The sequence below is a fragment of the Haliotis asinina genome, chromosome 13 (assembly GCF_037392515.1).
Source record: "Haliotis asinina isolate JCU_RB_2024 chromosome 13, JCU_Hal_asi_v2, whole genome shotgun sequence".
Classification (NCBI taxonomy): domain Eukaryota; kingdom Metazoa; phylum Mollusca; class Gastropoda; order Lepetellida; family Haliotidae; genus Haliotis; species Haliotis asinina.
Window position 1 is genome coordinate 13,396,686 of NC_090292.1, and position 26,236 is coordinate 13,422,921.

Genomic DNA, 26,236 nt, shown 5'->3' on the forward strand with positions numbered 1-26,236 from the left:
AGCAATTACAAATCTTTATTCACAGACGGATCCAAGGATGGTTGCGAGGTTGCTTGTGCCACGGTCATTGGATCCAGGAGAATATCTACTAAATTGCCAGATAACAGCTCTATTTTCACAGCTGAAGCAAACGCCATATTAACGGCTCTAAAATATATTCAAAGAAACCCTACACTTAAACATTATATATTCCATTCAGACTCTCTTTCTTGCCTTCAGGCCATTAAAAATTTAACATGTAAACATCCACTTTTAATATAAAATATTGAATTGTATAGAGATCGCCTGTTGTTGGTTACCCAGCCACGTTAGTATTTCTGGGAATACGATGGCCGATCTTGCTGCCAAAACAGCACTCAACAAATCTGTGACACGACTTCTTATTCCATATTCAGATTACAAAGCGAGCATTAGAACGTATATCCGTGATCTGATGGGACACCCAAGTAGGTATAAATAAATTACATGACATAAAACCTTACATTGGTTATTCCTACTTGGGCTATCAGTCCAGATTTGAAGATGGTGTTTTAAGACGATGTCGTATTGACCATACAAGATATACTCATGCATACCTGTTAAAAGTGAGGATCACCCTTTTTGTATCCCTTGTGATGAGAGAGTCACGGTCAAGCATATTCAACGATTGCTTATTTCATGTTTAACCTACCAGCTTGAAACTTTCTATTTATAACCACCACATCCTGTGCATTCGCGGAATGCTAATATTTAAATCATATTGTTCCTGTTTCACAAATGGTGACTAAATTTTTAACACCGATCATACATTCGCCAACAAAACAAGCACGCGATCACTGCAAATGCATTCGGACAGTCACCCTATCACTGCACCTCTGCCGGACAGTGGTTCCAGGGGGGGATCAAGGATCTTTTTAACACATTTAGTTCTCATTTAATTATTGTTTTGTTTTTAAAGGATATTGATTTCATTGTTGAAGTTTGAGTAATATGTTCTGTAGATAGATTATTAGGTAGATAATTATTGTTGTTTAGATTAGTAACTAGAAATGTTAGTGGCTGTATCCTCAAAGAAGTTTGAATTACTGGAAAATTATTGTCCTCCTGAGAGGGTACGTTAGTCCTACAACATTCGATGTAAATTTAAGTCTACCGAGTTTTTTAATCGTTGTATTGTTATTTCAATTTCGGCTAGCATTTTGTACACTAGCCTGCGGCTAAAGGGAAGTGTAAATCCATCTAGGGTAAATGCAGGTAGCAAATGTACTGTAAGTCCCTATGGTACCTAATATGGTTATCTGTAGCCAGTGTTTTATATTGTATTGTCTTCTTTAATTAAAATGTTTTAGTCTTCATGCTAGTCTTATGTTTATATCTGTGATATTCTAGTATTTCTCCATGTTAATGTTCCCGTCACGATATGGCTGAAAAATAACTATTGACTCACTCACTCACTCACTCACGTTTTGGGGCTGCATTTTGCCCCTGCACCTGTTGGTAAGATGACAAGACTGAGCCCAGTACCATCGTGTAATTTTTGGTATTGAAGCTATGCTTGACCGTATGGAAATGGAAAAATTAAAAATTAGTCTGAGTGCATTGTATGTGTGATCTCGTAATTAGCATGATTATTTTCTCCCGTTATCCTTGGGAGAGGGAGAGAGAGAAAGAGAGAGAGAGAGAGAGAGAGAGAGACAGAGAGAGAGTAATAACTGGTTTAAACAACTATCAACCTCAATGTGAATGACAATATTTAAGTCCACAAACATTCAAAGTAAAGTCATACTCTCCGCTATTTTAATCATATTATATGTGTCATTTTAAATGTATGGCTAGATATCCTAAATTGCTAACGACTGAGGGAATGGTGTAAATCCAGCTAAGATCCATGCAGGTAGCAAAAGTAATGTAAGTCCCTATGGTCCCTAGTATGGTGATCTACCGTCGTTTGTTAGCAATCTATAGTCCATTTTTATATTGTATTGTCCTCTATAGTTAAACAGTTTTAGATTTAATTACTAGTCTTAAATGGATATCTGTGATATTTACTAGTGGTTAACAGGGTTTTAGTTTCTTATATTCGTTCATTTTACAATGTCATTATTACTTGTTCTCGTCACGATATGGCTGCAATGTTACCGATGTGACCATAAATATTAACTCACTCACTCACTGTAAGCCCGCAACATTTTCATCCCTTTTCTCCTGCTCACATTTCCCGAAAGAAATGACAATGGGTTGAAGCGAAGTGATTAAGCTGGTGGTCTCATGGAAACCTGTTCGCTTGCATAACAATACCGTGCAAGTCCTGCTGAATTTATGTATATTTCAATTGTGTACTATATGGCTTTTCGTCCAGTGAAAGGACACTTTCTGGTAATGAAATGAACGGCCGATGTATGAGTGAGTGGGTTTAGTTTTACGCCACACTCATCCCATCGTTTTGCACAATTGAGAACCGATGACAAGTATCAACCAAGTCAGCGAGTCTGACCATCCGATACCTTTAGTTGCCTTTTAGGGCAAGCATGGGTTGCTAAAGATCTATTCTAGCCCGGACCTTCACGGGTGGGCCGATGTATTATGCATGTGGTGCTTGTGTTGGTTACAAATAAAACAAATTCTGAACATGGATTCAATTCTTAGTTTAATATGAGCGATCCATCTTGGAAGATGTTGGCAATGCATAGCCTGTTTTTATATAAAGTCAACACCTCCCAGTAACTTCCTTTCACAGTGGGTCTGATCCTTAAAGATCATGATGTAGAATAGGCCTTATCAACCCACGCTTGCCACAAAAGGCGACTATGCTTATCGTAAGAGACGACTAACGGGATCGGGTGGTCAGGATCACTGACTTGGTTGCCACGTGTCATCGGTTCCCAGTTGCGCAGATCGATGCTCATGCTGTCATCAGTGGATGGCCTGATCTAGACTCGATTTTTTTACAGACCGACGCAATATATCTGGTTTATTGCTGAGTGCAGCGTAAAACACTACTCACTCACTCACTCTTAATATTGTTATACAACATGCACTGACAACATTTCTGTTTGGTTATTTACAGATCGCCGCCATCATTCAGCTGGAATATTGCTGAGCGCGGTGGTAAACAACAAACATGTCTTCAGCAACCAAAAATCTATGACAACCCAGCTGTTTTCTTTACCTTTGTCTGGCTGTATCCGTATTTCCATTAACAATCAAGTGTTGGAATAACACGCTGATCGATCTTGGGTTTCATACATTCATATGTTTGTCAGTGCTTTCTCACTCATTTCCTCAGTTGTGTTAGTAAAACAGACAGTGTTTGCAATACTTTAATTTGACAGCTGCCCATAAGGGCCTGTTGGCTTTAAAATCTACAGTTTGGTGAGGTTAGTTTTACACCGCACTCAGCAATATTCCAGCTATATGGCGGTTAAAATCTACAGGCCCTGAAAGAAATCTGCGGACCCATTCTGTCAAACCAACAAAAACAACGACTAGACTCTGTACACTAGACTACTGCTTACACAATCTGTTAGCGAAGCCTATGGCGCAGAGACAAGTTTTTATTTGTTAAAGACCGGTGTTGACATTCCTATGCGCAGAGCACTCTATACAAATAGCATGAAGTGAAACTGTAAGTAAGAATCGTATAGATGGATGATTCCCAACGTTAATATAGCAAAAATATATTTGAAAGATTCTAGTTGAAAAAAGACAGATAATTTACTGAAGGCCACAAGGGCCTGCAAATATTTAAAACTGCTGGCACGGTACAATAACAACCGGCGCTTGGCCTCCTGGCCGGCGATTATTGTTACAGAATAATACCAGAAAGCAACCGTGTACGCATGTGTAGACCTGACGTCGCGATCTCACGTGTAACTGGCTGCGGGTGTGGCGTCTCTAGGGTTGCAAATGGTGTGGATGACGTCAAGGACGTCCATTATGCCTCGTTCACTGTTTTTGAACTGGCGTAGCGTGTTGCGTCTGGGCTTGTCCTGCGAGGCATGCTGCTTCAGACCTAATTATATATAAAAGAAACATGGCTGATTATAATATTTGGCGGAGAGGAAATATGGCAGCACGATACATGCCTGTCAGATTTGTGAAAGTATCCGTGTTTTACAGAACGCCATAAAGAAACAACCATTTCAGAGAAAAGGGAGGTTGATTATGGTTTCTGCATTTTAAGAAGTTTAAGAAGCACATGATTTACAGTAACACAGTAACTGTATTAAAGAAAATACCACCGCTCTCTCCCTCGTTAATTACTGTATATGACATTTATAACCTTAAATGCGCACTCTCACGCCACATATCTCTAAAAATCAATATTGCATTTCTCTCATTAATACTTTCAGCCCTCATGAAAGCTACCGTTTAATCTATTTCGAAACAAATACGCATTAGAATTCCAATATGAAATTAAAAGTTAAATTAATTCATGCAAACGTTGCAGTAAATGGACGCTCGCGCTCTCTACCGACAGAACTTTATTTTTTTAAAAATCCTCAAAGTTTTGTCCTTTGGAAGGCTTTTTTACGAACCTCCTTTCACGTAACTTGAGGCTGAGGCCAGTTCGGCAAACACCGACAACACCGTGTGCGACAGTTTTCGATGTACGGAGGCAAGTATTTGGAAGCTGTTCGCCATGAAGTTTCAGTTATCGATATTCATTAAAGTCGTAATGGAAAATGAGTGTTTTATTGTATCAACAGGAAGCTAATTTAAAGGTGAGTGCACATGCCCCAATATATACTACAAAGAGAAAGTATGGGAACACCCTAAAATTTGGTAGTCATATATAAACTTATACATAGTGACGTCATTTATACGGTGAATTTAGAGTGATTATAATGGTTACTTTAAACGCCATGTTAGAATCTGCAGTGAAGCAACTGATGCAGTATTTACGGCAGCCTATTAGGGCCAGGATCACAAGATTTTACGGAAGCCTGTTAGGACCAGGTCATTTCTTCATGTCTCGCTTCAGTAAACATTCGCTGGGTTTGTGTGAAATGAAACAATGTCAATAACAGCGAAAACAGGGGTGCTGAAACACACCAGCACCATGTTTGATTCAGATGCCTAACACCACAGCTTAGTGCATGTGGAAGATGGACGCTATGCACTCAAACACACAAAAAAATGTCGAAAATGGATTTTCCTCTGACGTCAAACGACGACATTTAGATCGAGCAGCAATACAGATACCGGGGGCACAATCGGCTCACTTGGAGAGAATTTGCTGTACATACAGGCACACCATTCCGTGATGTTTCTTTCGTTCTCTGTAAACCAAGCTACTCCTGTGTAAACATTCCCCTTGTGACCGGACATGTGTCTGTATTATGACAATTAATAAATGTTTTTTTCAAAGAAGGACGACATTGTATTATTTGAGATAGCAGGATATATCGATATGGATGGCTCTATCCAATGTGTAAATTAGATCTAAGATTCCAAAATTGTCCTGTTTGTGAGGATCTTTTTGACAAATTTTTCACCATTATAACAGTAATAGTTAGCCAAAGGAATAGTTTCAAATGTAATGCAATTACTGAAAAAGTGCACGATTGTAGTTCATTGGTATAAAATGAAAAATGAAAAAGGATAGTTTTTCTTGTATTAAACTATCCGACTAATGATGTAAGGTCTATCCAAATTGAGACATGACACGGTGTATATTTTTAAAAAAAATATTTTCGTAGGACTATATTCAGTTCGATAAATATCGAACCTCGATAATTTGTAATCCAATATGAATCTATAAAATAATCAAAAACAATGAACGTTAAACGTTGGTGACAGGCGCACACCTGGCTAATCATTATATATCATCGGTTTGTCTACGACACAAACAAATTCAATGAACACGACAGTTCATTTAAAGATTTATACATTTCATAAAATATATATAAATCATTTTCTTTTATATTGTGAGGATTACTTACAAGACTGACGTACATTACTGTGTTATAACATGTTCATACGAAACTGTAACACTGGTCCCATTATTGAATATTGCACATCATATGGACTAAAATACATGTTGCAGTTATGACTACGTTTAATCTTGTAAGATTTGTGTAAAGGATTAAAATATCATGTGCAGCACTAAATATGTCAATTCCTCATGTAAATTATTCAAACAGACATATTCGTGGAATAAACACGTAGAGCTGAGTCGGGCTAATCACTATTTAATAATTCAGTAGAAAAATACAAAAGGAAAGTCCATGAAAATGAGTGCTGTATTATTTTTACCGCTATCACTCAAATGATATTTTGTTCAAAACGCAGGTCTTATATTTACTTGTAAATGATATAACTGCCAAGAATCAAACGGGTATTCCTGAACAGAGTCTGTGTACATTCGCTTTACAAACGCGTTCCAGTCTCTGTCTATTTATCATCTTTTCTAAATCACCTATCTTTATTCAAAAGTTTTATTATTCTGTCTATTTGACACGTCTAGTCGCTCTTTTATTGAAACATTATTTCAGTAATGTATGTTATGTAAAAAACTGAACTGTTTTGTGTGCAAAGAGACTTGATCACATAATGACATTAATTCGAATATCGTTAGTGACTACTTTCTATTTTTTTCTGAATAAAACCAAAATGGGGAATACGGAAGGTGAGAATACAAAAAAGAACTAATGGAAGCCTTACTTTAATTACATAATTAATGTGTATACTTTTGGGTGATATGTGGACGTGTTTTATGGAAGACAACATTAACTGCCCACGAAGTGTAATGGAATTACGTATTTCAATAGCGTCGAAGTTAAAAAGTAATTGACATGCAAGGTGCCCGTCCGTCAGTAACGGAGTAGAGTCTTAGGGAAACTACTCTCAACAAAGTCGTGAAATTAATATATAATAATATTCCTAAACAATTAAACAATATTCATATAAGGTCACGGTCGAATATTTCAAACTTTGTTGCTGATGTAAACGTAAATTGTCATATTTGACTTGGGAGAAGGCGATAGCTTGGACAATAAAACCCATTTCTTGATGAAGCAATCATCGTGTTTTTCAGCAGGGAAAGTTTCCAAAGTTGACGATTATTCACACAGGACAAGTTAAACTCTAACACCTACGAATGGTAAATGGAGACTTGAATGTAAAGAATGTAAAGGAGCAGATCGAGGAGAAAAAGGAAGATGTGAGCGGAGGAAGGAGGAGAAAAGGAGAATCAAAGAGAGTAGGAAGGAGAAGAAAGAAGAAAGCTTAAGAGGAGCGGGAAAAGCATTGAGAGAAGAGCGGCAGAAGGAGATGGAGGAGAAAGAAAAGAGGGCGATGGAGAAGGCAAATAGGTTGAGACGAGAAGGGAAGGAGAGAGAAAGAACAAGGAAGGGACACCCAAACAATTTGTTTAAATGGCCACTAGTTAGAAGACGAAGACAGGAGATGCCTGGTGGTCATGGCGTCCGCCACATCAGCATCTCTGTTGTGAAGTGGTGGACGCTAGCAGAGGAGTAGGTGTCTACATTGTGGACACATGTAAATAGGAGTCTTCATGATTATAGAAGGTATCTGATGTAAGAATCCTCACATTTGTAAATATATATTATGAAAAAATCCCCACAATTGTAAATATATATTATGTAAGAATCCCCACAATTCTAAATATACATCTAACACTACTTGGCATTCAACTAAAGACCTTTCTTGGGCGCTCTTGTAGCTGATACCTGAGTTTTGTTTCCATTTCAAACGAGTGTAATTAGTTCTATAATACAGACCGTTTGATTTGCCTTCAGAGGATAATGTTATTTTCCTATTTTGGTTATTTTTGTTCTGTTTTTGGTGTAAATGAGTTCAGTTTTGATGATATGTTCCATGGTGGACCTTTATAAGAGGCGAATCACACCCAGGAGCAAAGCACAGTTAAAAGTATATGCTTTGTATAAATAATTTGTTAATGTTGACCAGAACGTATTAAAATTATTAATATTGATTTGGGAGATTTTTTAATTAGAGATATCAGTCAGTTGTACTGTAGGACGTCACGGCCAGCATGTACCGATTTAGAGTATGTTTCTAATAAGTGTCTTTGTAAGCGTATATTTGTAGATATGTTACCATATTAATAAATTAGTATTGTTGAAATGAATCTTGTACGTTTGTTTCAAAGACGTTTCATGTTTCTGTTTCAAACGTTTCGATCCCACCCGTGAAGGTCTACCCGGGGTAGAATAGGCCTTCAGCAACCGACCCGTGAAACAATCCATGCTTGCCATCAAAGGCGACTAGGTTTGTCGTAAGGGGCGACCAACATGATCGGGTGGTCAGGTTCGATGACTTGGCTGACACATGCCATCGGTTCCCACTTGCTCAGATCGATGCTCATGCTGTTGATCACCGGATTATCTGGACCAGGCTAGATTTTTCACAGACCTCCGCCATACAGCTGTAATACCGCTGAGTGTGCCGTAAAACTAAACTCACTCACTCACTCACTCACTCAAAAGTTTCTGAGTTATGGACAGTGAAAGTTTGCGGGCTCGGAAACCAATGACAAGTCTAGGTATTAGTAAACGTCAGGTAGCTAATTATATATGCATATAGCTGCAGGGATGGTGTAAATCCAGCAAAGGTATATGCCGGTAGCCAAGGTACTGTAAGTCCCCTTGGCCTCTAGTAGCTGATCTACCTTCAGTCGTTGGTCATATGTAGTCTGTTTTTTGTTGTTGTTTTGTTGTTGTTGTTGTTTTGTTTTTGGTTTTGCTTCTTTTTTTGTAATTTTTTATTGCTGTTTTTTTTTTTGTTATTTTTTGTCCTCTCTAATTACAATGTTATAGTTTTATATGCTAGTTTTATGTTCATATCTGTGATAATATACCGTTTTTACTGTCCTTCGATGACAGGTTTTTACGTCCTCAATTTATTGACTTTAATATTGATATAAATTAAATTGTTTTGTTTGGTTTGTTTTTTTTGGGTTTTTTTTGTGTGTTTTGTTTGTTTGTTTGTTTGTTTGTTGTTGGGTTTTTTGTTTTGTTTTTTTCTTCTGACTCTAATATTGATATAAATTAAATTGTTCTCGCTACGATATGACTGCACTATTGCCGACGTGATGCTAAATATTAACCCACTCACTACATATTTCTTAACTCTTTTATTTTTGATGAGTCTACGTATACACATCTAAGTCAACATCTTAGCGCTGTTTACTGTCACTGAGAAAACATCCTAAAATCTCGATTTGCGCAGTGATTCTTTGACACATGAGCTGTACGGGTCCATATGTGCTGTCATCGAAGCCACGTGGAGAGCAAACAATGCAACCGGTTGCCACAGGCTAATCTGCATATCACGTGACCGGACTTTTCTCTTCTTTGTAAACAAATGCGCATAGTCATAAGCTGAGACTGGCATGACGCAAGCGATTCGGCGAGGTTTTCATAATGGTTTACGCTGATACGTAAATATTCTTCTACAAGTGCCCCAGTAAGGTTTATGACAATACATATTTATATTTCAAACCGGCTGCATCGTTTGCTCTCCATTGGGCTTCGATGACAGCACGTGGAACCTTACAATCGATGTAAACAAAGGGTCGCAACGCAAATCAAACTAGTGTTACACGTTTTAGGATAATTTTTCAGTGAAACCGAACCATTTAACAAAGATTATTAGATATGAAATGTGTACATAACATTGATTGAACTATGTAGTGACGAATCGTCACATCTTTCTGGCCTGTGGCAGAGGTACTCTGCTGGCTCGCCGCATGGAGCTCTGGGTAGGAGAGTGGAGCGTGGCTAAATCATCGCTGGTAACAGTGAGATGACAGCGCCACCTGTAAATACTGTCTCGTGTGGAGAGGCTTCCGTCGCAATCGGAACTCAAAATGTTTGAAATGTTCAGCTTTCACAGAAGTTGGGGTCTAATTACTAATATTCTGCCATAGAACGTAATGCACTTTGAGAACCTTCGTAAATGTGATCATAACTTTTGAAATAACGCTCGCAACTTATCAAGTTGACCATCGTGTGCTCGTGTAAAAAGCCAAACATAAATATCACGTGACTCGAATGGAATGTTGCCGACGTAATAAAAACAAATGAACACCGAACTGATCGTTTCTTATATATTCTTTTCGTGCAGCAGGTACTAGGCATGTGACCTTTGGGTTCATTTAAAATACTTCTGCGATCATATTGTACTGCGCACATATGACACGTGTTATTGTCCCTACAGCTGCCATGGCGGGCCATGCAGTCAAGAAGAATAAAATGTGCAAATGATTGAATAACTTACATGTAAATATGTTTATTTTTAACAAATTTCACAAAAAATTAAAATAATCAAGAAAAAAATTACCCGTTTGCTTGGCTTTTAATTAAAATGATACGTTTTATTGGTTGATTTCTGTGGAGAAGAATGCATCACATGCGCTTCGATACAAGGGCATTACCCCGCGCTATAACGAGTAACCCGAAAACGTGGTACGTCACTTCTAGCGCTCGTGCTTGCGGACAAGACACGAAATGTATGTTGCATTGGAAACCAGCTGACGACAGAACATTCTAACAATAAATTTATAACAGGTGAGGTCATATTTATTTACGGAATTACAGTTTTGATAATCTACTGATACTTAGTAATGTTCATGATCATCTTTTGTGCTGTTACCCCGAAAACACGTTACACCATGGTAAGATAAGGTCATAGAAAGGGAGAAAGAAAGAAAGTTGCTCTATTTCTTTGATAAGAAGTAACGCTATTTTTCGAAGGCCTTCAATGACTGCCGGATGAGGGAGGGTTTATGTAAATGATAATCCACTGAAAATATCTCTTGCCGCTATTATAGCTAAAATGGGTTTAATTTTTAATATAATAAAAACAATCAACGGTATCGGCTTTGAAGCATTTACTACGCAAGTCACTGACGCACCGTTTTACAAATATGGAAACGTCATCTATGTAGAACAAAAGATATGAGAGATGATGTCATGAGCGAAAAGACATTTGTAAAGTCTTTGCCTAAATGAATTCACAATATTCATTTATCTATATCTGAATGGATCGTGAAGTGATCGGGGTCCAATGACTGTGCACCCACTGTGCATGCTACGGTGATCGTATTCTTTCTTGCAGTGATCGGTATCGTACAGTCTTTTCAAACATGCGCGTGGACCATGTAGATGTGAAGGTGACTGAAATACATCGTTTGTATCTAAGCTTTATTAGACTCAGAAATTAACCCCCTGGATGCCGGGGGTTTTTTTTCTGGCGCACATTTTCGCAAGGTTTGAAAAGTGAACGTTGTACAAGAATTGTGCTCGCGTTGTCCTGGATCTGCGTACGGCTATACACTTACAATATTTAATTTCCTTTCCGTTGGTAGAAATATAACTGTGACTACATCAGGGGTTTGAAAAATAAACACTGCTAAATGTTGTCCAAAATTTTTGTGTGCATTAAAAAACAGTAAATTTCCCCATTTTTTATCCTGCACCAATAAAAGCACTCTGCTACGAATTTTTCAATTTGTCATCTTTCGGTTACGGAAAGTGTGAGCGAAGAAAATACAGCTTCATATCTGAACGACATAAGTGTATGTGAAATAGATTTATAAGCTAATGTAAAACGTCATACGCACAAAATCAAAAATGACCTGCAATAAATGTCAAAAATCGACTTTCTTCTATCACGTCAAATGTCGAAAGACAGGTCATAACACGTATAAAGATAAGGGGGAAAAACTCCGCAATGCTTTACATTAGGTCAATGTAACTCAGATCACATGGAGAAAATTTGCTGTGGATACGGACAGTATATTTTCGTTATGTTTTGTTCACTATGAACCAAACCATTCCAATACAAAGTACCCCAATGTGAGCGGATACCTTTTGGTAGTTTCACAATTTGTAAGAAAAGATGCCAATGTACTACATCAGAAAACAGATAATAGCGATTTGGATGACCCTATTCGATACACAATTTAGTGCTTAGCTTCCCATATTCTCCTGTTTGTGTAGATGTATTTTGATTAATTTTTCATCATTATTAACGGAGTAACAGACACATTTTCAAATGTAATGAAATAACTGAAAATAATGCGACATTTTAGTTGACGTCATGACATGTTTTGTGCATTTTGTGACGTCGGTAAAAGACGACACTGATTTGCTGATTAGTATATATCTAACCTAATTTCCACTCAATGTGCAAAAGGTCTGGACTTCTATGTCAGAATTCAACTCTGTTTATACAAAACATAAAATGAATGGTTTTACCACTGAAAGTGTCCTGAATACTAGTATATCAACGATTAGACGGTTTTACTACGTATCATATTGTGGGCAACACGCGCACCTGTCGGGCATCAATTTGCGTAAATGAAAATTTCACTACACCTGAATATTCATTAAGTATTCATTTAGGATATAAACGTTTTTCCTAATGATTATATAATTATTTCTCTTCATAAGTATGCAATGAAAGGTACAAAGAGAACGGGTTTTTTTAGTATGGAATTATTAGAATTTGGACGTAAGGTTTGTCCAAATTATGACATTACCTGGTTTATAAACTAGTATTTTCAAACAGTTTCCGCAAAAATATTGTTTGAGTTGGATATTCTGCCATCAGATATATTTTAATCGAATTAGGATTGACTTTATTATCGAAAAAAATGATAAAGAATCATAAAACGTTCTTGACAAACTCGCACCTGATCAATCAATATTCATAAGTGTTTTGTCTATAAAAACGACACAAACCAATACAATGAACAAGACAGTTCCTTTAAATATGAGTGCCTCTACATTTCATAAAATGTACAAATCATTTTCATAAATATTATCAGTTTTACTTACAAGTTGGAATTAAATAGCTGTTTATTAACCTGTTCATATGAAACTGCAATATTTGTCCCAATGTATTGAATATTGTACATCACGGGAACAAAAGCATATGTTGCAGTAATGGCTACGTGTGATCTAACACTTGTGTAGGGGCACAGATTGTGGTATAGTACACTTACTGAGTCAGTTTCCCATGTAAATATTATTCAGACAATCAAAGCCTTTCAAAGAATAAAAGCGCATAGCCTATATCCACATGTGATATCATGTTGAACATGGATATATGTAGATAATAAAATCACTTTCATGAAAACATATCTGATCGATACGCAAAATATACACCAGAATACTGAAAGTGCAATCGGAATGTTATGTTTACTTTTGTTCAACCGACCTTCACCTCAAAGAAATTGTTTAATATGTGCAACAATGTTGACGTGTGACATCACTACCGAATGGTACCGATGACCGATTTCTTTCAAAATGGTGGCTTCGCTGACGAGGGTACACAGGATTTTGCGAGGACACTTTCCTTGATTCAGGGATCTTTTGTGCATTAAACTGAGATATAAGTAATCAGAATTATTCTGACTATCTGTTTATTGTTATATGTTTTTTTATCGTTTACTTTGTAAATGAAGAAAGACGCCAGAAATGCCGATAAGTACGATTTTGCATCAGTCATGGCGTAACGCTGCACGAAAAGGTTGACAGTTTCTTATGAATTATGAAATGATTGCATTGTAACTACTTTCAATTTTCTGTTTCTTGCAACGATACTCTTCCCCTGAATATTCTAAGCGTATTGAGCCGTTGTAGGCAATGATTACACGGCTGGATGTTGGAAAATTTCCGAAAATGCTACGCAGTGTAAAATCGGCATTGTTCTTTGTTTACATTTCAAACAAGCGGAGTCTTTCGAGCACAGCGTTTGTTTCCATATACCCAGTATGTTTCGTTTCGTTTTATCTAGACAGGTAGTATTGGTGACAAGTCCATTTGTAATTTGATTCTAAGATGTTAAGGGAATTAAATGATGCATTTGTCGCAGCTGACTATGAAATACACGTGATGTAATAGTCGTCTCAATACCGGCCTTCTCGAAACGTGATTTTGTAAACACTATTCAATATGGTGGAAAGCGCACTGCGGCGTTCGTGTAAGTGTATTTTCGAAAACATCCCAACCGGTTGTGGGTTCATCGGCGACGTTTCAGAATTATAATTACTGGTTACATGAAAACTAGATATCAGTACGTGATCCAAAAATATGTTATTTTTGAAATTCAATACTCACAGTATTTATCCGATTTTCACATTTCAAAACATACCGCAAATAACGCTCTGAATCGCGATTTCGGATAAGGCGAAAAACGGCGACATTTACGATGAAGCCTATTTTGAAAAGCAATTTAAAGCACTTTAAAAATTTAGCTTGGTCTGCGATAATAGTGGATGGTATCAAGAAACAGGGAACTTTCCGCAGAATTCAAAACTGTAAAGCACATTAAAGCCCAAGCTATTGTTCCGCTGAAGTCAACTAACCCCACAGCAAGCAATTTTTATTCGGCTTCATACGGAAGCCTATTAGGGCCACGCTTCGCTATTTTTCGGCATCTTGTATCTTGAAAATTCAACTTGGTATGTTGAAAATTCAGCCTGCTATCTTAAAACATTCAACATAGTATTTTGAAAATTCAACTGAGTATCTTGAAAATGTAACTTACTATCTTGAAAATTCAAATTAATATCTTGAAAATTTAACATCCCATCTTGAAAATTCGCGTTACTATCTTGAAACTTCAACCTACCTTTGCTGAATATTCAAGTAAGAATATTGAACATTCAACTTAATACCTTGAAAGTTTAAGATAATTAGTATTTAAGTGAAATGTTCTTTGTTCATCGTATGCATTTCAGGCTTTGATTTATATGATATGTGCCGAACATGCCGATGACAAGCACATGTTCTTCGTACAGTATTTTTAAATACAGTACCAAACGTACGTTCTTAGCCATGCGCATCAGGTGTCACCAAACATCATCTACATTCAGATATGATTTATGAAAGAGGGTGTATAAAGATATAGAGGACACTGAACGACCTTTCGTGTAATACTGTTTTTTGTTAAACGAGCGAAAACGAGTTTGATACTAAAGCTTTAACGAGTTTAATTAAAATGGTATTTCACGGAAACGAGTTTAGGAATCTGTTTATTACTCGCCAACATAAATTGACAGAAACTGCGTCGCAGTTGCCTACAGCGTGAGGACTCTCACCTTTCCGCGCCTCACGCGAGGTCTAGTAAAACTGCGACAGCGATGTTAGCATTGTGACGTCACAACTTTGAACCATTTTGAAACTTCGTTGAATATTGGTTGTTGCTCAACATGTAAACATGATGAGGGTACGTAAGGTTCATAGCGGCTTTCTGCCATACAACTTTTGGACTTATTTTCCCAGCGTGTGATGTTTTATGTGAGTGATACAATTGTTCATCGTGCCACTGAAGTCATATTCACCTCGAATTAATTTGAAAAAGATAATGTTCTGTATGAACCATTGTTTGAACAACAGGCCAAAAGACAGATTACACCCACGTTTGCTGACCAAAATGAAACAGAACTAATGCATAGGAATGGCTTGCCATACACACGTGAGTTGCGTATCAAAGTGTCATTTTGACTTGAACCATAAACAAAACGAGCGCAAACTCTATCCAGTGATTAGGACAGGGATTTCTGTTTCAAGTCCACAGGCGGCAATGTCGATACCTTGAAACTTGCAAGAACGGAGACGGACGCATGTTGATTTAAGCGTTATATTTTTTCGTTAAATGATTAAATGAATATTTTGAGGAATATGGAATTTCACAGTTGAAATTATAGGCAAGTTCATGTTTACTTCTCAGATGAGAACGCAATGTTTCCCGATTCTTTTTACATGGAATACACTCAAAGGTTGACATTTTCGAAAGAGAGCCTATTCGGTTTGAATTGAATCCGTTTTCATCTGTAAAGAGCACACCACTGGACATAATGTGTACTTCATGTCAAACGCGTGGTGGTGTTAATTTGTCGACATAATGCACGTCGCTTCCAGCAGAGTCTGACTGGCCTTAGTCGACGACCGGTGCCCCTGGATGTCCTTATACTGTTAACACTGAAATGTGCTATCTGAAGCCCTGCTGCGTTAAGGAATCGGTCACGTAACGGAGCGTTATTCGTGTGCCTATTATCTCAGACTGCTGTGACTGGTTTGCAGTCTTGAAATCTCTGCCACAGTCTACCATCCTGACTCACAAAAATGCGGATAGCAACCTACCGCTGACTTTGACCAGAATATTGCCGAGTGCGGCGTAAAACTAAACTTACTCACTTACTTTATTTTCAAATCACTGTGTTTCTGCACACAATGATTCTCCACTGCAGAAAAGTCATCCATAGGAGGGCAGTATCCACACCTCACCCTCTCATTCATGTTGCTCGGTCTGAAATTTAATGAAAATATACTTTGTTACATCGAAACACATACCTATTCCTATTTCCGATAAACTTCGATCCTTGCATATTCCAAATTTCTGAATCACTGAATTATGTGTTCACTGTACGCCCGCGATCACATCACTGAATATCAGTTTTACATTTTGTACAATGACTTCTTCAGTTTTGACCTGAATGATTTCCCCTTTTCATAGAGGCTATTACTGGTGATACTTATTAACTCTGTATGTCATTCACAGCAAAAAAGGAAATATACTTAAGTAATTTGGTATTTGTCTACGTGAAAGGATATGTTCTGCCGATAATCGATGATTGCGTTCTTCATGTTTAGCCTAGCAACTTGAAACTTTCTGTTCACGGCCATCAGAACCTATCTATAATGCATTCCTGAAATGTAAATACTGAAATGATATTATTCTTGTTGCACAAATGGTGACTAACACCGATGTTACTTTCACCACCAAAACAAGCAAACGCAGCTGGACAGTCACCGAATCGCTGCACCTCTGCAGGACAGTGGTTCCAGGGAATGCAAACGAGCACTAGGACATGCAGACATGTCAGTAAACTGAGACTTGACGTTGGTTAATTTACGTCATTCAGAGGTATATAACCACGGTATGTATTTCTGATTTTCCAACGCGAAGAGTCTGTATTTTCTAAAGCGATCTAAATAACGCGGTTATGTTAGCATGGAGATAAACGTATACCGTATTAGATAATCGGAGTGAGTGAGTTTAGTTTTACGCCAGTATTCCAGCCATATGGCGGTGGTCTGTACATAGTTGAGTCTGGACCAGACAATCCAGTTATCAACAACATGAGCCTCAATCTGCGCAATTGGGAACCGATGACATGTGTCAAGCAAGTCAGCGAACCTGACCACCCGATCCCGTTAGTCGCCTCTTACGACAAGCATAGTTGCCTTTTATAGCAAGCATGGGTTGCTGAAGGCCTATTCTACCCCGGACCTTCAAAGGTCTGGAAAATCAGATGTACGTAACGGAATTATAAAACTACATTAAAAAAGTGAAATGTTTCTCGGGCATCGGGCGTCACTTTTATTTGAGCGTGTAACAATTTTTTTTCTTGCCATTTTCAAAAAAATAATTTTAACTTTGCCGCGTCCAGATCATCAAGTAATTGTCCACTATAAGAATGAGTGTCTGTAAAGACAAGTGTGACTGAATCTACGACTCATTAACACGTGCTAAACTTTCCAAACTGTATTTCTGTGAGAAAAAAAGGAAAAAGGTGTTCATCCCTCGTCACGTTTTCTTCTATCACAAATTTTCAAAAAGTCCTACCGCTGTCGTCACTTTTGAAAAAAAAATGTGCCCGAGAAACATTTAATTATTTTCCTGCAGCCTTACAGCTATTACAAACCCGCCTCTCGTATTCTACATCATTCTATATCTATAGTCAAAGGGGCGTTCTTATATATCCAGGTTTTCTTCATAAATACTTGTGTGGGCTTTGAAACGATGTATCAAGTGCATCACTTGGGTGATTGAATATCAAGAGCTAAAAAGGCGGTTTGACAATGGCTCGTGGTGAAGCAGTATCGACCCAAAAGTGAGTGATCCGCTTAAATATCTGATAACATGCATATACGGGAGTTTTAATGATAGTTCTATCTACTTTAGCTATAATTAATAGATTATACTATCAATATTTTTAAGCAAAGCTTAAGGTCAACTTTTGAAAGTAGTCCACGTTGTTTATATTGAGAAATTAAAAATACGCCAGAACAGAAATACTAGAAAGGGACAAAGCGTGAGATTCTCTCTCTCTCTCTCTCTCACACACACACACACACACACACGCGCGCGCGCAGAGGGAGAGAGAGGGAGAAAGAGAGAGAGAGAATATGCGAAATTGTTCCTAAATCCTGCCAGCAAGACGTGCTAGCTGTTCTTGAAAGTTAATAATCCGCACATGGCAAATGCCTTTTGACATATATATGCATAATCATACAACTTCCTGACTATAAATTATGTCAAATTAAGGGGTTTACACATTCTATAGTAAACCCTCTCATAGTTAACCTGAGGCTTCCCCGTTCATTCTCCAGTATGAAATACTGAAAATTTGAAATTAATTGTTCTGCAGGTATAAAGTCACATGTTGCCAGTTCAGTGCTCAAATACGAAGTGGAACTTCCATGGTGAACAAGATTATCTCAGCGATTTGAGTTAAGACATTTTATGTAACTATTTTGAATCTATAACTACTACAAGAGTTCCATCTTTTTCACATTTTGATGTTAACAAATCCCAAATCATTTTACAAGTTATTTTTTTTAATTAGTTGTGGCTACGTGAATAGTTTTAGTCTGTATTTCAAAACTAGTACTTAGAATGTTTACCAGTGTTTCGGGAATTGGGATGGAGAAGTTTAACAGTGGGCTAATTTCAGGATTATTAGCCATTTTCTGAATTTAGAATGGGCCACTACCCTTGAATCAATAGTAAACTTTAAAATGTTAATGGGCCTTTTTGTAATCTTATATGCGAAATGGCCCATACCCGCTGCCTTGCCCAATCCCTGATGTTGTTAAAACGTCAAAATGTCCTCCCGTGGCGTCATCCCCTACATGTTTTCTTTGGAGTTTTAATATCCAGCTGGGTAGAGTTGAACATGTATCATATATGTGCTATAATCTCGTGTCAAATTCATTAATATTGAAACATTTTCAAATGATTTACGGCATTTTTAGCTTGATATCTGAGTGTTGAAACTAAGCAATAGATAACGAAAATAGATGAGAATAATTAAGATATATTGTCGACATATCACAGGGTGACAACATTAAGCTGGTAATATGATGAACAGTTTTATCAGGTCATAATCTTTCAGGATTTAAAAATGTGTTATTACAAGTCGGAGAGGGTGATATATTTACAGAATGACCCCATATGAAATTTCACTAGCGTCGGACCATGCAGTGACTATACATGCACATGGGGATGTACTGGCCCCAATGGATTTGTACTAGCCACAGGCTAGTGACTATATTTCGCACACTGCAGACACCCACAGAGAGAGAAAAACAACCACGAAGAAAACGGGGGTGCCAAATCACAACAAACCACCCCTGACTAAAACAGTCAACGTGCCCATGAAACCGCGTGAAAAACATCATAAGTCATAAACAGTTCCAGAAAATCAGCAAGTTAAGTTTCGAGAAAAAAATCCGGCATATTCATTTTCTTAATGTCGCCATATAGTTGGAATACTGCTGAGTGCTGCGCTTAATAACAATCACTCATTTCATTCTGATGTGAACGGAATATATTTAATGTCCTCAGTGGTCGCTGGGGCTTTGTGACTGCGATCAGTTTTCTTTGGTGGTCAACGAGAACAAAGGGAGGTAAGCACAGTGGCAATGCATATACAGCTGTACACCAACATCCGGCGGGAAACAGCTGAATCGAAAGGAAGATAGACTGTGAGACCTTTTCATTGATGCCATCGAATTGACGGATTGACAGGTGCTTTTATTTACTCACATAAGTATATAGATGTACCATGTATGATACCACTGGTTGAAACTGCAGGTCTTGCATGACTTTGTGTGAGGCAAGAAATGTGGGATGTGGCCCCAGTGAGCACTCCATGCTTGTACTGGGCGACTAACGGGATCGGTACTGGCTGTCAAACAGTTATCACCGCGTAACAGTTATCGCCAATATACATGAGTATCACGGTTGAACAGTTCAGTCAATTACAATTTCGGTATATTTTTGGTTTATAAACACCGCTTATGACAACAATGAAGGATAGCAAAATAATATTCTTCACCGTTGGTTAGATTCACAGAAAAATTGAAGATAAACTTATCATAAAGTTATGAACACTATACTTTTTAAGGAAGGATGAGAATATGTGGGAGGACAAGTTTTTTTATTGTAATGAGAGCGACGTGTCGGTGTAGGTTCTAACCCCGTTATCAAACAAGTGACTAATATTATCGCTTGATAACGGTGATAGAACCTACACCCGTAATGTCGCTCTCATAGCAAAAAGGAAGTTGTTCATCCATGTCTTGTCATCCCACCTCAATACTCTGAACTTTTTAATGCCTCTCAAAGAAACTATGATATTTGTTAACCTAGTCGGGGAGATGTCACACAGTCTGTAAAGATCCAAGAGCAAGTTCAAGTTATCAAAAGTGATTGTTTCATTCCCTATCAATCTAATGTGAAAAAATCCCATTCAACTAGTTATACAAATTCGTGGCTAACTTTGACTCGTGGATTGAAAGGTAATATCATGCTTTCTCGTAAAAGTAAGTAAATTAATGTCATAAAGCATATTTTAGATGTTTACAATGCACAGGCGAATCTAGGGGTAGGTGCAGGGGTGCGCAGCCCCTCTTTTGCTCATAAATTTTCTTATATGACCATTGTAAATTGGGTGAAAATGAAGTGTGCACCCCCTTTTCTCAATGATGTACACCCCTTTTCTCAATAGTGTGCTCCCTCTTTTCTCAGTAGTGTCCACCCCTGTTTCTCAATAATGCACACCCACACTTTCTCAAATAGCTGTATCTGCAATGCCACACCTCGCAGACAGAAATGTTCCTAAGCTCTGCATTAGACATGTCAGTACCCTAAATCTAGAACTGTCTGGCAATGAGATAAATAGCCCAAGATCTCTAATGCCACCATTAACAAAGTATATTTTACAAAAAGGCAAGTACGAAAGATACAAGTACCTTTAAATTTTGCTTCACTCTTCTCACTTTTCCTGGTCAGCTTTCTATGGGGTCAGTATTCATAATTACTGCAGTGGGCTGTCATACATGTGGTACCATATAAAGTAACTAACTGCCTAATCTGCAAAACAAAGTGACGTCATAGTTTGTGGTCATGCGGTGGTGATTGCAAATGGCTTCTGTGAACAAACATTAAATATAGGCATAAATATAGGTATAGGGATATTAGGCATCTTCAGTTTGCTGAATTAATAAATAAAGTAATAAGGGAGTATTCAAAATGAAATCGTACATTGAAAATATGATATTTGATGCACTTCCCTATATCCATGAGTCAAAGTTGCCCGAGTGTATTTTTTCACAGATGACTTGAGAAATTCTGTAATTCTAAAAACTGTGTAAGAAAACATTTATTTGTACTGCCATGATCCTGTTGTATCTCTTTATGTAAAAACACAATCAGTGTCATAGAGGGGCAGGACAGAGCGATGAACAGCTATTTACACATCATAATTAATTCTGCTTTATAAATGTTATGAAAGCTGATAACAGTGCATCAGCCAGTGGTGATTTAGGCTCACCGCGTCAGTCGACACTTCATGGAATCCCAATTACGTAGGTCAAAGCTTATGTTGTAGAGATGCCAACCCTCCAAAATTAACCAGAATCATCCTGAAAAATGGGGTCGATTCCACCACACCGTCAAAGCCACATTCATTCAGGTTTCTTTCAAAACATAACCAACATGTAGACAAAGGACAAGGATCATCTTTGACTATAAATAATGATATGTAAATAAATAGAACACTTTATTTACTGAAGTTCTTTAATTGTTTATGCATGACAGTAATGTGATGTTGAGTATGCTGCCTGATAAACTCCACACACTGTTCATTTTATTCACCAGTACTGCAAACCAGTTTCAGTTGTAGAAGGATCACTATGTGCATTGATATTGCTAAACTTTCTTCCTTGAGAGCAACAATTTATAGAGATCCTTAAGTTTTTAGAGAATTCCTATTTTTTTCTGATCTTAGTGAGCTCAGATTCCAAATTGCACCAATTTGGGACTGGCATCTCTGATGTTGGTAATCACTGGATTGTGTGGTCTAGACTCGATTTACACTCCAAAGCCATATTACTAGGATGTTGCTATCTGTGGTGTGAAAGTATTGAAACATGATATATTGGAATCTGTCAAATCTGGAGCCTTTGTAAACTTTTCCCCCTTATCGGGACTACTTTCTGAGTCACAACAGATTTGTTCTTCATTTGTCATAAATCATGCTTTTTCATCCAGACTTCCTCAGTTATGGATTACCGACTAAAGTAACAGTTCTGACAATGGAGCTGCAATGAAAACAATGCCTTGGAAATGTATATTTTATAAGGAAATCAGACATGAACTCTTTGAGAAACTGGACATGTTCTTCAATGCCTTCTCTTCGGTGTGGGTTCGAATCCAAGATGGGACTTAACTAAAAAAAGTACTAGAATTTGTTCTTTACTGAGAAAGTGTAATCCCAAATATAACATATGTTAAATTTTACCACATTCTAAATGGCATTGACTAATTTGATCACGAATAGTTGATCCCAATTTCCATTTGGCATACTCATCCCATTCTGTAATCTACAAGATGTACTAAGTGATGTGACCCGTGAAGGTCTGGGGTAGAATAGGCCTTCAGCAACCTATGCTTGCCATAAAAGGCGACATTTCTTGTCTTGATCGGGTGGTCAGGCTCGCTGACTTGGTTAACACATGTCATCGGTTCCCAATTGCGCAGATCGATACTCGTGCTGTTGATCACTGAATTGTCTGGTTCAGATTCAGTTATTTACAGACTGCTGCCATACGGCTGGAATACTGCTGAGTGGTGTCGAATGTACCTTTACGGCATTAATTGAAAAGGACTGTAGATGTTGAATTCATTGTATAAATGGTAGGGTTACTCTTGAAGTTGAAATAAGTATTGTGATAGCAAGAATCTGCCTCTGCCAACGAACCATTGCTAAAAGCTGCATGAAATTATACTCACTCTCAAGTATACCTTCAACGACAATTGCTAATGTCAGTCAGATATGTCCCTGTCAAACTGTTTATGTTATTTTATAAAAGTTAGATACAGGTGAATGTCAGACCTTTTCCTTGAATGTCATTCATTTTTTAACAATATGTAACTGGAATTCTTTCTGAATCATGTTTCAACACCATTTAATAAGACATAACTAGCATCAGGGCTCCATTTAAGAGATAGTAACCTACTTTTGCCAGGTGTACTAAGATAAAAACCTAGTTGCTCCAGACAAATTCCAGATGCACTGCTTTTGAATTATTTGGATGTTAATTCAAAAGTTTATCTGCTGAAAAGTTTACATGCATCTGGTTCAAGTTATACTGTTGCTGTTAACTAGAAAATGTAGGGGGAAATGCTTGTATTACCGTCTTTCACAAAATAGTGTGGATGTACTAATGTTATTGCAACCATGACCAGTGAAACTATTGCTCATTTTATTTTGGCTACGATAGTCACATATAGCACCAAGCTCATTTTGAGAGAGCCATGGCCATTCTTGCAACCGTTTTTTTCTGAAGAACACTTGGTTTGGGATGTTTTTTTAGAGTCAGAGGGACCAGGGTCAGTCTCGGGGTTTAGCTGGCCTATCGATTTACCTGTCTCCTTAACAGACGTATCAGTCTGGGGAGACATGGTGGACACTGTTGCTTTCTCAGTGGTATTTTGTGCAAAAAAGTCAGTTATTTTCATTCGTTTGCATGGCATTATTCATGCCAAATTACCACAAACCGTTGTAAATAAGAATTTTGTATGCATTTGTCGACTGCAACTTCAAGTGATAAAATATCAATATTGTCTGATTGCGAAAACGAAGCTAAAACGAACTGATGTTCTGAAAAAGATTGACGAAACTGTGTTTTGCAAGTGCTGTACACAAGCACTATGTTAGTGTTCATAGTCTAACGTTGTCAATTAATTAGTTAATTAATTAATCATAACTTCATCAAAAAATGTTATCTATTTTCATACTGATATGAATGGAATTTAGTTTCCCCAGTGCCGATAGTGGTTCTAACCAAGGGAGGTTACTCTGTTTTGTTTACATGTTGTTACTCGAACTTGACTCTGTGGCTGACTCCGATTTAAAAAGTTATTCCTTGTCAATATAAAGCTTTTTTCATATGTTTTTTGAAAGGTAGTTAGGGAGCAAATTACTGTGCGCGACAGTTCACGCTTTGTTGTTTTTAAGAGCCGCGATTTGATCATTATTAGCGCGAATCGCACAATCGCACGTCGTAGAATAGACACTGTAAATTAAGTCGATGCAAACTTCTTTCACACATTCGTTTAATTTTTAGGAGGGAAACATAAATTTAGTTAGAAAGTATTTGTAAGTAGTAGTGATAGTTTTATGGCTTAAAAAAATTGGTACGGTGTATTTGAGGTGTGTGAAAAATATGATATATGGCCGATCTGTTCTGATCCGCCATTGAAATACTACACTGCGTTGTTCAAGTGTTACTAGTTATTGCTTCAAAAACACCTTTTATTCTTATGAGGGAAATACACTATTAGATGAAATGTGTTTGCCAGTAATAGTGATAGTTTCATCATCGAAACAAACGTGTAAGGGTGTATTTGAGGTGTGTAAAAAATGTGACATATCGCTGATTTGATCTGATCAGCCATGGAAATCCTGCATTGTTTGAGTGTTTCCAGTTATTTTTCTAAAACTTCTTTCACATACACCTTTAATCTTTATGAGGGGAATATACCACCAGGTGAAGGGTGTTTTGCAAGTAATAGTGATATTTTTATGATTTTAGAAAAATTGTTACGGCGTATGTGATGTGTGTGAAAAATATGACCATCTGATCTGATCCGCCATTGATGCTGGTGATGTTTGAGGGTTCTAGTTCAGTGACTTCTTTCTTGTTTGTTGATCTTAATATTTTTTGTTGATGTTATTATTTGACAAAAATGTTTATAATGCTTTGTGATAATTTTAAACTTTCTGTTTTTGAGGGATGTGTGACAGTGTCAGTTAACATTTTGTTAATATATATGGCATTCCTTACATACAATAATATATCTGAATTAATTATTAATGTAAACAAAAATGTCTTATAGTAGACTTTTTAAAAAGGACAGCTGATGTTAACACATGTGTTACTTTTGCAATATTTGTGCGTTCTTAAACATGTTTTGGGAGGGATACCCGTGGCGTATCATTTATTCTTTCATTCATTCACATGTACTTCTTTTCTTTCCTTAATTTCTTTCATTCATTCACTTAAAATTCTTGCTCTTAATTCTGACTACAATTCATTCATTGTAAAATTCCGACTGATACAGTAACCTGGCTGAAGTTCTGACGCTGAAGTTGTGAGCATGATGAGGCACACGTTAATTAGTACAAATGGTAAAGAAAGCAAGGGAGTGACTAAATCAAACCTAGAACAGTGTTGTCTGTCTCACCTGGATCACGTTATTTTCCCTTCTGCTTAGCCCTCCCTCCAAAGCTGAAGTTCTAAATAAAGTCTAGATTTCCTCAGGTTCTGAGTGATAAATGTTCTCGACATGATGTGGTTGAAATATTGCTGATGTGACGGAAAATACTCACTCACTCACTCACTCACTCACTCACTCACTCACTCACTCACTCACTCACTCGGGTACTTATTTCCAATCTCTCTGGTTCTATTTTTCATTTTAAATGGGTTTATTACATTATCAGCAGTGTCAGACACAGTTGTGTACAAGAAGAACATTCTCCTTAACCATGGTTCATCATTGTCATCACGCCTAACTGGAAAATATAAATGATTTTAAACATACACATTTTTTCCAGAATGGCACGAACAAAATCTGGTAAGCCAGGAGGCTGGCGGTCAAAGTCATCAGGGTTGGTGATAAAAAAGAAGAACAAAAGGACCAGAAATAAACTGAAACGGAATAGTCTGTCTAGGATGATGAAGGATGCCCCACAGCTGCCCTGGCTACCATATATGTCCCAGCTTGATGTGGACTTCATCTCAGGGTTTGCCTACGGGAGTCACCTTCATCCCCAGGTCATTGACTTGGAGGAGCTGGAGATGTCCCCGGATGAGATGGATAATGAAGTAATGTTTGGGACCCTCAGGACTGACATTGTGGGCATACAGTATTACAAGGGCACGGTAGGTGGCGTGCAGTA

General features: G+C 37.6%; 1 protein-coding gene across 2 annotated transcripts in view; it reads left to right on the plus strand.

The window, feature by feature from the left end:
* The first annotated feature begins 19,687 nt into the window (after positions 1–19,687).
* Positions 19,688–26,236, plus strand: part of LOC137260059 (helicase-like transcription factor) — a 76,147-nt gene continuing 69,598 nt past the window's right edge. For both annotated transcript variants that reach the window (XM_067797749.1, XM_067797750.1), the window contains exons 1-2: positions 19,688–19,794; positions 25,892–26,219. In XM_067797749.1, the coding sequence (XP_067653850.1) occupies positions 25,893–26,219 (327 nt within the window). In that variant the 5' untranslated portion in view covers positions 19,688–19,794; position 25,892. The remainder of the gene's footprint in view (positions 19,795–25,891; positions 26,220–26,236) is intronic.